At 37.2% G+C, this 12,809-nt stretch overlaps 1 protein-coding gene across 5 annotated transcripts; it reads left to right on the forward strand.

The window, feature by feature from the left end:
- The first annotated feature begins 306 nt into the window (after positions 1-306).
- On the forward strand, positions 307-12,809 carry LOC103720917 (uncharacterized). 5 transcript variants are annotated; one of them, XM_008810885.6, is made up of 6 exons: positions 307-1,039; positions 1,157-1,244; positions 1,327-1,417; positions 6,056-6,140; positions 6,238-6,394; positions 11,517-11,803. In XM_008810885.6, the coding sequence occupies exons 1-6, from the start codon at positions 941-943 to the stop codon at positions 11,630-11,632; spliced, it is 636 nt and encodes a 211-aa protein (XP_008809107.2). In that variant the 5' UTR covers positions 307-940; the 3' UTR covers positions 11,633-11,803. The 5 variants fall into 5 exon arrangements, with proteins under 5 accessions (XP_008809107.2, XP_088573623.1, XP_008809108.2 ...); XM_088717497.2 differs by lacking the exon at positions 11,517-11,803 and adding an exon at positions 9,914-10,203 and having other exon boundaries at positions 801-1,039; XM_008810886.6 differs by lacking the exon at positions 11,517-11,803 and adding an exon at positions 12,510-12,809 and having other exon boundaries at positions 802-1,039.

Here is a 12,809-nt window from a genome sequence, read left to right on the forward strand (position 1 = left end):
AAACATATGCTCGCACAGGTCTTGACATACTTATTTCATTCAAGCCCTAACATTCTTGTCAGACAGTGTCTCCTAGTTTCATAGGCTATAGACCGAGTTTACTCTGATACCATTTGTAACAATTTAAAATTTCATCTAAAATAATTAACCGTAAGGTATTATTTAGATTTTTTGATTCTGTATAAATATTTAAAATTTATATAGTAAATAATCGATATGAAACTAAACACACGTGTACATTCTGATATATTTATTCCAGACTCCAACGCTGCAGCCCAAAGATTTCAGTACCATAACTCAAAAAGCAACTCAACTTTTTAAACAATGGACCGCCCCCTTCTAGATACAAGCTGGCACAGCATTATTTTTCAATCTGGCACAGCATTATTGCAGTGGAGAGAGAGAGAGAGAGACAGAGAAATAGCATAGACATGGGTCACAATTAATGATTTTTTTTATTTTATGAGATTCAGTGTGGCGCCGGGAGGAGTGCTATTTTGCGATGATGAGAATGAAATTGGATATATGAGACTCAACATTTAATGAAATGCTTTATTTTCTTTTTTTAAGCTCCGACATGGTGCTAGGAGAGTAATCGCTTAAAAATTTCGGGATGAGCATCGGCGTGGGCGGCGCAACGTCCCGTCTCATTAATTTTCTTTTTTCCTTCTCCAAACGGGGTCCATCAACAACTAGGATTTGTGTAGATCGGACGATTTTGAATGCGATCGAATTTGCCCTTGCAAGTTACATTCCATCGTGTGTTATCCGGTCAAATGAAGCCTATCTCCCTCTGGATATAGATATAAATAAGATATTTGTGTGCGGGCCTGTGCTAAAATCCCAACCAAACCTGGCCAATGTCATCGGATTGATATGTTTGTCCAGTTGGGCCGGAAGTCGCAATGTTTCATTTCAATTCACAGCCGCGGTAGTGTGAATGTGCGATAGGGCGCAGAATTGCAGCCGACTCCGCTCAAATCCTCCCCACGCCATGGCCACCGCTCCGAGCAAATGCTTTATCGTCACCGGCCCTCCCGTAAACACTTCAAATTATTCACACTACTCTCCCTACTCTCACAACCCGTCCTATCGATGATTCAGAGAGCGAGAAGTTTTGATGGATGGTTGTTGTTGTTTTTGCTGCTGCTGACAGGGGATTGGAAAGACGACGCTGGTGATGAGAGTTTTGGAGAGTCTCAAGACTTCTCACCCTCACCTCAATATCCGGGGCTTCTACACTCGTATGCCTGTCGCTTGTGTTTTGCTCTACTTTCGCCTTTCTTTTCTCTTCTCATCCACATGCCCTTTGCTATAATTTTGTAGGGGAAGTCAGGGAGGCCTCTGAGAGGGTTGGGTTCGAGGTCGTCACGCTGGATGGTAGACGCGGTACCCTCGCCTCGTCCACTGTCTTAAGGTTCGGTTTGATACCTGTTGTCTATCTGTTTGTCGGTAAGTAGTGTGTGTCCCTTGGGTTGGAATTAAGATTCCCATTATTGCATATTTGTTGCTAGCAATCTCTAGTGGCAAGAAAGGGGAGGAGCTAGGGTTGAGGTGGGAAAAGAGGCAAGAGCCAATAATGGTTGAGGAATGTAAGAAGCAGGATAAGGGTTAGAAAGGGTTGGATAATAACTGGTTAGAATTGGTTTCACTGCTACATTTATTTTTAAGGGTTTACACGTGATCATGTGGCTGCTTGAGGTGGCCAGTGCACTCGCTTGAGTGCGTATAGCATTCCTCATGCTTTTTGAAGGGGTAAATCATAGATTATAAGCATTAGGCTATGGGAAATAAGTTACCATAGAAAAGGATATTTTGTTGTGTTTCATGTCTAAACAAGATTGAAAGAAAAGGTACAAAGAGGAAATAGTGCGATAAGATGGATAGTTTAATGTAGGAAATTGCATAAGGAGGAAGGAAAAATTTAGTGGAGTTACAATAGTCACATAACTGAAATAATTGAGGATGCATGAGGATATTTGGTAGTTGGACGATAGAAGTAGAGTAGATGGAATTGTGTTTAGATGCCATATCCAAGTAGCTATTAAAATCTCATCTTGATTTAGAATTGTGACACAAATCCACTTTGTTTATTCGAAATTGTCAATTTTGTAATTTTCATTAAAAGTAGTTATTATAATGCAAAAAATTAGAGGAATAATTGTGATAGGAAATACCTAAAGTTGATTATGTTGTTACTAGTGCACCTAGACTTATATGTTTAATTTTTCCTTAAAAAAAGGTTTACTTGTCTAGTCTGTGGATGAGACTTAGCTGAAAGAAACGAGAGTAGATGCGAGGAAGCGGTATTCTAATAACTCTTAAAAGTACGGAAGCAAGTGCATGTTCGAGTTTCTAAAAATCTCGGAAGCAGACACATTATAAAAGATTTTTGCTACAAAGGGATGAGTTTATCATCTTGGATGCTGCAAAAATCTTCATTTAGTTCTTTAAATAAGAAGCAGTTTGAGGCTAAATGTTAATCTGGCTATTAACTTGGTGATTAGAGGGAAGCATGTGACATTAGGTGCGCAAAGACTTCTGATAGAACTTTGAATTATGCAGCCAAGTGTTTCTTCATAACTTTATTGGTACTTAGACCATGCCTCTCTTGGTTTATATTTGGATCCGCTGTTAGAGAAATTTGAGTGCAACCATCTTTATGGAAGAGAATGTTTATGAGAGGAGGATGTGCCTTGTTTATAGTAAATATAATAGTTCATTAAGAATTTTTGGTTAGGTTAGAAGAGATTGTTTGAAGGTGAGGATTCTATGAAAAAATTCTCATCAATGACATGACTCTATATATTGCTTTCCAAAAATTTCGAGAGTTGAAAAATATGTGTTGTTGATGCATATGAAATTACTGAACATAATTGGGCTTGGATCATTGCATTAAGGAAGAATTGTGGATGAGCATATTGAAAGGTATGCTAACTTTCCATTCTTTTCTTAATGGTTCTTTTATAGCATATGGCTAAGAGGACAGAAATATTTGGTTGGTTGGTCCAACCAACAGATGGCCTTCTTAAGCTTCTGTGTAAGGTGCACTTATGGGAGCTTTTCTATAAGGTCTTCCCCTAGAGATCTTTTAAGGGACACATAATGTAAAAGCACTCCTTGGGTTATTAGCTTATAGTTAACAATTTTGATGACCTTTGCAAATTAAATATCACCTTGCTAAGCGCCAAGCTGCCAACATCAACTTCTGTACTACCTTCGACTTGCCAAAATGACTTGAAATACTAGTGATTCTTTAGTGAATATTTACTACGTAGATATTGATATTCTGTAAGTTTGATTAGGTTTAGATTTAGCTACTTTAATTTTTTGGGATTTTTTTAGTTAATTTTAATTGTATTTGATTCTTTGTGTGTATATATATATATTTGCAATCTCAATCTTAATTTTGGAAGTTATTTTTATAGTGGATTTTTTAGTTCGATATTGTGTAGAATTGTTGTCTAAAAGTCTTATTTTAGTTCTTAGTTTGGTTAGAAAAGGTTTTAAGTCATTAAGATTATGTGTATGATTTCAATAGCTTCCTTTGTTGGGTTTCATGGGCATTCGAATTTAGCTATTTCTAACAAGTGTAAAAGCATCTGCGATGCTTCTTGCCTTATTTCTTTCTTGGGGGGAAGATGTAACAATTCAGGACCTTACCCAAAAAGGGCTAGCTAGAAGTTATTAGTCAGCTTCTTAGCCCTACTCAAGTATCCAAGGCCTCCCAAATTCACCGCTAATGTGGGTCTAAACGCATGCCCACGTGGTCCTCACAAAGTGGTCGTAAGTAGGAGAGAGTGATAGAAAATTTTGCTCCACGTACTTTGGAGTTTGGATAGGTTTAAAGGATAACATCCAACAATGCACAGGCTTCAGCTTTAGAGGGCTTTGCTTGTTAGAACACATCACTCATATTATTATCATAGATGACTTTAATGCCCTCCCTAGTTGGGCTTATGGCAGGCTATGCACCATATTCATTTCACATGAAATTGGAAGTCTTGCATTTTTTAAGAGGATCTTGTTACTTGTAGCAAAATCCGCCAATGTTAAAATAATGGTAGATTGTCTTGCTAGAAAAGGGGTGTGGAGGTGCAAATTGCATGTAGATCTTACCCTACTTTTTTCCATCGTGTGGCAATAAATATTGAACATGTGAAGGTTGTGATGGTGTTCCCGAAGTTTCAGGATCTCAGCATCCTTCATCTGGTCTCTGTCTTCAGATGATTTCTTTGCACATACTGGAAGAACACCCTAGAGGTACTTGTTATCATAGAACTCCCTCTAGTTCATCTCAGTAGTGAAAGTATGGTAGTAGTCTTCTTTGCTTCACTTATGTTTCATTCTGATGCTAATCCACTTCTTTGGATATTTGGAGTATGAAGGTAGAATGGTGCCAAGCTACCCATACCTACTGGGACAGTGATAGTGCAGTGTATTAGGTGGCTAAGTTTTTCGCTGAACACATTTACAATTACCAATGGACCTTTCCTTCCCTGATACCATGAGATCTTTGAGATTTTCTGTTAGCTGATGTAATGGTTGTCTCTATACATGAGTTTTGTGAGACTACTGGTTGACCTAAAAAAAAAACATCGAGACTGTTTTTTGACATCCTGCTACAGTGCTACCTTGTCTGTATGATATCCCACTTATGGTTGGAAATTCTCTCTCAAGTTTCACTTCAGCTGAGAACTGGATGAAAAAGAGTGTGATGGAATTAAAGAGGCCACTGACCCCAAAAAACCAAGATTTTTTGAATACTGCAGGTCCCTTTTTGAATAATGCATCGTCTAGAATATGGTTATTGGTGGAAGTCTAACTTCAGCTCAAATATTACAGACTAACTCCTTTCAAGAAATCATTGAGCTGCTTCCCCTGGCATCCAAAAAATCCATAGGGCATAATAGCTCATAATCCAAAAGCTGCCTTAAGAACCTTGCTATCTTATTATACACTTAATTTGGTCTCTCTCTCTCTCTCTCTCTCTCTCTCTCTCTTTTTCATCACTCTCAGCTCCAATATTCATTTTGTTATAACATAATTCGCTGTTGCAGAATTACCTGGTTCCTTGTTTTCTTAAGAATCTTTTTTCATGTTTTGGTTTAGGCATCGCTGCTGCTTAGTGCTTATGATGGCACCATCAACTCTTCATTTTCTGCACATCTGTTACAGCCTCGTTTGGTTCGCGGGAAATATTTTTCTTCCTAGGAATATGATTCCTAGGAAGCAGATTCTTAGGAAGAGGATGCCTAGAAAAGTATTTTTGGCATGTTTGGTTGACCATGGAAAAGTGACAAATTTTCAAAGTGCTTACGTTTGGTTGACCATCAACTTTCCTGAAAAGTTATGTATAATTCCTATCATACCCTTAATAAAAATTAGGTCTTTAATGCCTCTTTAATGCTTCTTTAATGCTGAAGGATTTTTTTTGGAAAAAAATAAAAATGGAGTTATTTCCGCCTCATGGGAAAGTAACTTTCCCATGTTTCTCATGGGAAAGACTTTTCCATAAAATGTGGGAATCATATTCCCATGGGAATACAACTTTTCCGTCTCTCTCCTTTGAAAACTCCAACCAAACAAGAGGCATCTCTTACTTTCTCGTTGACCACACTCTCCCCCCTTCTTTTCCCGCGAACCAAACGAGCCCTACATGTTTATAAACACATTAATGGCAATATTGCAATCTTTCTTATACATGCTTCCTTTTTTTTTTTTGGGCCCCCGGGAGGAGGTGGAGGAGAGGGGGAAGGGGGGGGGGGGGGATGGGGGCGGTATTAAACCTTAATCCTCATCCTCTTGTTAGTAATTTAATGGATATGCTATGAACTTTAAATGGTTAACATGCCCAGCTTTTCTAGCAGTTGAGTCTCCTAGTTATTATCTTGCTAGAGCCCCCTAGTAGTGTCAGTTTTCATTTCTTCTTATATCAGGAAGTTCTCGTAGAGATTTTTAATCCTATAGATTGCTCACTCCAAGTTTTCATTCAAATTTGATCGGTTTTCTCATAAATCTTGCTCATATCCTTTTTTTTTTTTGGCAATTGCAGTGCTGAATCTTTCAGATGGCCTAGTGTTGGAAAATACAAAGTAGATGTGGCGTCATTTGAATCTCTGGCATTGCCTGAGTTGCAGGTAAGCTGGATCATAAGATTTACATGGCACCATATTGTATTGGAATTTTTATGATATACTCATGCACGTGACTGCAAATTTCATGTTGTAATATCAGGTCAAAGAGGGCACAGATCTTTTCATTATTGATGAAGTGGGTAAAATGGAGTTGTTCAGTTCTTCATTTTTCCCTGCTGTTCTGAAAATTCTCGAATCCAATATTCCAATTCTGGCATCCATTCCTATTCCAAAGTTTGGTCGTGACATTCCTGGAGGTACTCGTCTGTATTCATATGTCAGCAGCTTCAATAATTAATCTGCAGTTGCTGAATCTTATATTGTCTGTTTATTGTTGGATTTTTCTTTTGTCTTGCACTTCTTTAGCTCTGTCATAAAATATCTCCATCTTGTTCAGTAGTTTTCTGTTACATTTTTAGCTCCATAACCAATCACAAGGCTATTGTATATACAGTTCTGTTCAGTTTTTTATGAAGTTGAAGCTTCAACATTTCATAATTCCAGCTTCTACTCATATCATGGTTGGTTCATTTGAATGGTGTTGTTGGAGCTGCTTTCTGAATTATAACTCACCAAAAGTAAAGAAGCCCCTTTATAATTTTAGAAGCACCTTCTTTCTATTTCTTAGGTTGCTAAATAGTTTAGGTTTATTTGAGATTGATGATGGATATTCGCTTTTAACTGGACTTGGTAGTTGGTACATATGATGTACATGACTAATTTGATAGGAAGGAATACCTGATGAATGGTTGTTAAGAAGGTGTATAGAAACTTCCTTTGTTTCACATCTTTTATTCATGAGGACAAGACTTCTAAAAAGAGAAAGAGGAAACATGAATAAGACTTAGAACGCTGCCTCCAAGAGCCATGCAAGATAATAATATAAGGGAAAAAGGGCAGCCTAGTGCACAAGGCTCCCACCATTTGCAGGGTCCGGGGAGGGTCAAATGTTCATAGTCTTACTCCCTGCATGTAGAGAGGCTATTTTCATGTTTCAAACCCATGACAAGGTAATAATTAAGATAATAACAGTTGAAATTGTATGGATATTAATGGTGTAGAAGAGACTATCCCTATTGCTTTCTCTTTTGCTTTCATCGACATGCTTAGAAGAAAAAGGAAGCTGGTGCAACCACATACAAAAATTTCTCATTTTCTTCCAGGATTAAGACTTAAAAATAGTAAATTACATAAAGGATCATTTAAAACATCCATTTTAGAATTGGGAGCTACTTAAAGTTTATTTCACTTTTCCTTCACCTTGTAGGAGAAGAGGTCAGTTTTGCCCTTATCTAATGTCTTCAATACTATTCTAATACAACCTTGGAGTGGGGATAGAAGTCAATTTTTCCCCATGCCGGAGAACTTATTTTTCTTTAATAATGTTTAGTTTATTAGCTCTAGTAAGCAGTTATTTTTTTGACAATAAAAATATGAGGAGGCTCTAGTAAAGAAATATTTTAATTTGACTTGAAAGTGACAAGAAAAAGAGGGAATACCTAAGAAAACATGGATGGACGTTGTGAGGAAAGACATGAGAATCTTGGAATAACTTCTGAGGTGGTCCTAAATAGGAGTACTTGACTAATGAGGATCGACAAAGATGATCCCAAATAGTTGAGAGAAGGCTGGATGGTTTGGCTTAGTTTAACTTTATCTTCCTCTATGTCCTTTATCCTTTCATTCCATCTTGTTCTCTTCTTTTCTCTTTCAACAAGAGAGCTTTGTGGAGGAAACAAAGAGGGTGAAGTGGCCTTGTAAGAAGGATGGTGGAAAGGCCGAAGGAGGGGTATTGGTGGCAGCAGCTTGCCACTCCAATTACATGGGTTGCACATCATGGCGAGGAAGTTGTAGATCATGAGTTGGTGAGGACCTATGGCTAGCACTCACTATGAGGCTCAAAATAGGAAACAAAAACTGCTTCTAAGTTGTATCATTTTGCTTTCTCTTATAGATTAAAGTCTTGTTTAATTATTAGTGTCATTTCCGACCTGAAATCACAAATTAGAGGATGGCAACTGCCGCATACTCATAGGGAATACCTGCCAAATAGTTCCAACAATTATACTAAGAATATAAAGACTAGTTTTAGACTGCATTGAGGATTCTGCTGTGGCATCTAATCACATTCTCATAATGGTATCCTTTCTGCTAATAGTTCTCTAAATTTGTAAAAAAAGAAAGAGACCGAATAATAAGCTCAACAGCACACTAAGTAATGAATAACTCAACTAAAAACCTAAGTCTTAAAATGGATAAAGGAAAACCCGTTGCTTTCCAGTCTCCGCTATTCCTCTTCCATCACAACCCCTTCACCTCACCTCACCGGTCTCACTTTTAGTTGCTAGATGATATGATAAAGAAGATGGAGAGGGCAGAGGACAGGACTTTGGCATGGAGAAAGTAGGCAAAGGTGTTATTAGGTCAAACTTATTAAGAAAAAGTGTTGCTGAACAAGTAAGAGAACGAGTGAAAATGAGAAGAGCAAAAGAATCTGGCAATGATCTGCTTGCTGCATGGCCCTTGCCAAGGCTGGTAATGAAGGTTGATGGAGGTTTGTGGTCAATAGCATTTCTTTCCCTTTCCATATTTCTTCTCGCTTACTCACCCGTTCGTACTTCATTGTGAATGTTAGTGGTTAACAGTTGCAGATGATGTGAGGGAATGGAAGCTTCTCCAAGATGGCAAAAATGCGGTACCATCATGGACAATGGTGCTTGTTAAGGTGGGGCATTTTTAAGGGCTGAGAAGGAACTATAGGAAAGGTTAATGTTGAAGATCCAACATTCAAAAATTAAATTTTCAGCAAAGGGCGAAAACGATTTTCCCCCTCATTGTGAATTTGTATTGAAAAAATGGTACTAAAAATATTACATGGGGTAGGGTGAAAATTGACTTTTCCTCTAGCCAAAAATTAGACTTTGAAAAGTGACTGATTCTTAAAATGGACATTGTAAGTGACTTTTTTTTTTAAAACTTACCCAAAAGAAATCTGTCAAGAGTTCAACAGAAAATTATAAAAGAACTAGTTTAATTTTCAAAATAAAAGAAGCAAAGCTCACATATTATGAAATAAACTGAAGGTGAATAGAAAGCTATTCTTGAATGTTCAATTACAAACCTGTTCCCATTATTAATATTTATCAAAGACAGAATGGTTTGTCTATCATTTTTTTCGCTTCTCTAGGCAATCTTTCCACCTAATTACCCACTCAAGATAGAAGACATATCCATGTGCTAGATGTAATGAAAATTCATGTTATTTTTGTAGAAATTATTTGGATATATGAATTTGCTGTCATTATCGATCGACAAATGCACAATCTATATCTTTCTATATAATTTGAAAATAAGAATGTGGAGTTCCCATCTACGACCATTTATACCATAGATTGATGCCATGTGGATTTTATGTATGTGTAGTTGTTTCCCTTTCTATTTCTTCTATAAGTTTGTCTTTTGTTTCTTTTGTTTTAACTCGCTTTTCTTGGGATATTACATATCAATGTGGCTATAATTGCATTTAGAAGTTTTCGTACCTACAAACAATCGACATTTTATTTCTTCAAAATTTTTATTTGGATATCATTACATGAATGTTAACTACCATTTGAATTTTGATTGCTTAAATTTAGCTTAACATGTCTTGCATTTAACCAATAGCATTAAGTAAAATATGATGTCAAAATTTGTGGGAGAGCGAATTCTAGCAATGACCTATTTTGGTAGCTTTCCTTGGACACGACAGTCTTAGGGATATTTGTTCTGCCCCACAGGGACACGACATGATGCCATAGACACGCTGGATATACTGCGGACACACCTTCGTGCTCATAAAGTCCTATGGGTTTCTGAGATCAAAAGGAGATCAAAGAGAGGGGTTCCATCTCTCTTCCTTTTAGCCCTCGATGAAGCCATGGAATAAAGAAAATGAAAAAAAAACACATAAGAAGGAAAAATGGCTTAGGTACGTTTCTTGAGAGAGTTTATTTGCACTTTCGAGCAGCAAGGACTTCTCCTCTTGCTGATTTGTTGCAGTATTTTCTCTCAGATAGATCCTAAGTGGAACAAGTAGAAGAGGTCAGAACTCTAAGGCAGCATGTTTCAAAGGTCTAAGCGAAATATGCTGGCTGATTTTTTGCTTGATTTTCCTCTTGGATATAGCCGAAGGGGAATTGAGAAGAAGGTCTGAAGAGGTCGGAACCCTGAGGCACTGTGTAATGTGTTACGTAGAGTTTTTAAGAGATGCCAAAGCAAAATATATGAGGGTTTTTTAGTGACTGAACTCATAGAGGAGCTTATGGGACTAGGTGATAGCCCAAACTAAGTTATGGGCCACATCCAAGCACGTGGTCTTTTTATCACTAAAGATAAACTAGTCCAATTTTCAAAAACAGATACCAGTCCAAATCCAGAGGTTAATCGTACTCTGGCAACTTTACGTAAGGCAGAGTTTGGTCCCCAACAAAATGACCTTCAGCAACATCTATATATATATATATATATATATATATATATATATATATATATATATAGAGAGAGAGAGAGAGAGAGAGAGAGAGAGAGAGAGAGAGAGCTATATCCATGCATCCAAGTTTTCAAACATTGCCATGTTGGATGCTCCAGGACACTTGGACAGTTGACACCTGTGTCCCATGTGCAGGTAACATTGCCTATTTATAAGCACAGTTCTCAGTACTGGGCCGTAACAGGCATATTGACTCATACTAGCAAGGAGCCATTAATTGGCACAGACCTATACTGGGTGTCAGTACCAAGAACTGGCACTATATTTATTGGGTACTAGTACTGTAAACCTTGTTCTATAGATTTGCTTGATTGTTCTATCTTCCTACTTCACCTAGAATCTTGCCCTATAGCCTACTTCAGATTTTGGGAAAGGCTACTTTAATTAAAGTAACAGGCATGATTGTTTTTCTTTTAGCTCCTTATATGATGTAATACCCTGTTAGTAAATGTTATCAAAATTTAATATAGTTGCCTTAGCTCTAGGTTGCACCAGGATTATGTATATTAAAGGGTTGACTCAGGTCATCACTGCTAAGCTGCCACATGAACTATAACCGTGTTCAAGGGTGGTTGTGAGCTTCTTGGGACAATGACCATGACCACTTGAGCTCTGTAATAAATCAAAGTTTCTTATGTGTTTCTCGCTATTTATTACATATTGTGTGCTCTTATTTTTCTTCTTTCGATCCTGATGAGCCAGTTTCTGAGGTATGCTCCGCATTAGATTCTTGTGTTTGAAAGTTGATGCTGGTCATGCCTGATATGTAACTCTTGCTTATTGGTCCATGCGGTTTTCTATGTATGTTTTTCTTATTCATGTGACGCGAATGATGTCTTCACAATTTGCAGTTGCAAGGTTGAGGAATCATCCCGGAGCTGCTGTGTTCACACTAAACACGGGGAACAGAGATGCAATCAAAGAAAATATCTATAACTTGTTGGTCACCTTGTTGTCAAAGCATTGATACCATTAATTGCCCGATGCCTGAAATCAAACTGCTGTATATTTTGGAATATCATGTTTGCTATCCATTTCTCCCCTTGTTAATTTTGGATGGTTGTTCCATAAATTAACAAAATCCCTATCTTTTTGCTGGTAAAGGAAAGGTTCTATCAAGTCAATAACTCAGTGATCATTGACTTGCATAACTGATGCTATTTGTTGATTGCAGGCATCCAGTCACTTTTGTGTGATCGTTCCTGATAATTATTTGCAATGCTAAACGTCTGAGTGAAGGTGCTGATTGATCATATGGACTGAATTATTATTGCCAAACTCGTGTACTCTGATTGCATTATTGATTGAATCTGCAGCATGATTCCCCAAGTTAACAGGCGTTAAAGGCATGCCTTGTCTTATGTGATAGAGATCCAACTGATATGGTAATTTGTCAATATATAAATAGAACCTGGTATTTATGCACGCGCTCCTCTAATTTTTATAAAAGAAAGGCCTCTAACTTTTATGCCTGAAATTGCTGGCTGTCATATCACTTGATTGTGAGCTTCATCAGAAGCTATCTTTGTTGTGAAACTGTTATGGAAAAAAAGTTCTCGATTTTTAGCCGGAGGGACCATCACATCAAGTTATCTGGAGTCATGAGAGATCCTTCTAATTCTGTTTCATCTAAATCTGGGAGAGGTTGTTCAAGAGGATAAATATATGAAGGAATACTAGGATTTGGGTTGAATTGTGTGAAGGGTATATACATACCCCTGTGAGATAAATTATTATTAAGATATTAAATCAAGTTGCTGGCATATCCTAAATTTCAATAATGTCAATTGTTTATATTTTTATTTTGTAAATTATAAAATTTATTTTTTTTTACTTTGTGCTAGGATTCGCCGTATCGAGCCAAATCGGACAGTATGCCCCATACAGTACTGTACCAGTTACTGTTACAGGAGGCATGAAGCTGAAAATTAGATCATAACCTTGCTTATCTAAAAGAAACATAATTTAACTTGAATTGGAACGAAATTGATTCTGAATTTGTAAATAAGTTAGAACTGAAACAGTGGCTTGATTTTGATGAATCTCTTTATGTGGCCTTACATGCTTTAATTGTATGATACTTGTACTTAATGCTTTGATACATATTATAATGCATTAATGCTTGCTGAAACTCATCAACATTA

This window comes from Phoenix dactylifera, chromosome 3, assembly GCF_051530095.1.
Source record: "Phoenix dactylifera cultivar Ajwa chromosome 3, Ajwa_hap1_PhDact_Kaust_v1.1, whole genome shotgun sequence".
In the NCBI taxonomy this organism is placed as follows: domain Eukaryota; kingdom Viridiplantae; phylum Streptophyta; class Magnoliopsida; order Arecales; family Arecaceae; genus Phoenix; species Phoenix dactylifera.

Bases quoted from the DNA above. Each gene is read 5' to 3' on its own strand.
- LOC103720917 (XM_088717497.2), top strand. From the start codon at position 941: ATGTGCGATAGGGCGCAGAATTGCAGCCGACTCCGCTCAAATCCTCCC. The intron at 1,040-1,156 runs GTAAACACTTCA...TGCTGCTGACAG, and splicing joins TTATCGTCACCGGCCCTCCC to GGGATTGGAAAGACGACGCT. The intron at 6,141-6,237 runs GTAAGCTGGATC...TTGTAATATCAG, and splicing joins TGGCATTGCCTGAGTTGCAG to GTCAAAGAGGGCACAGATCT.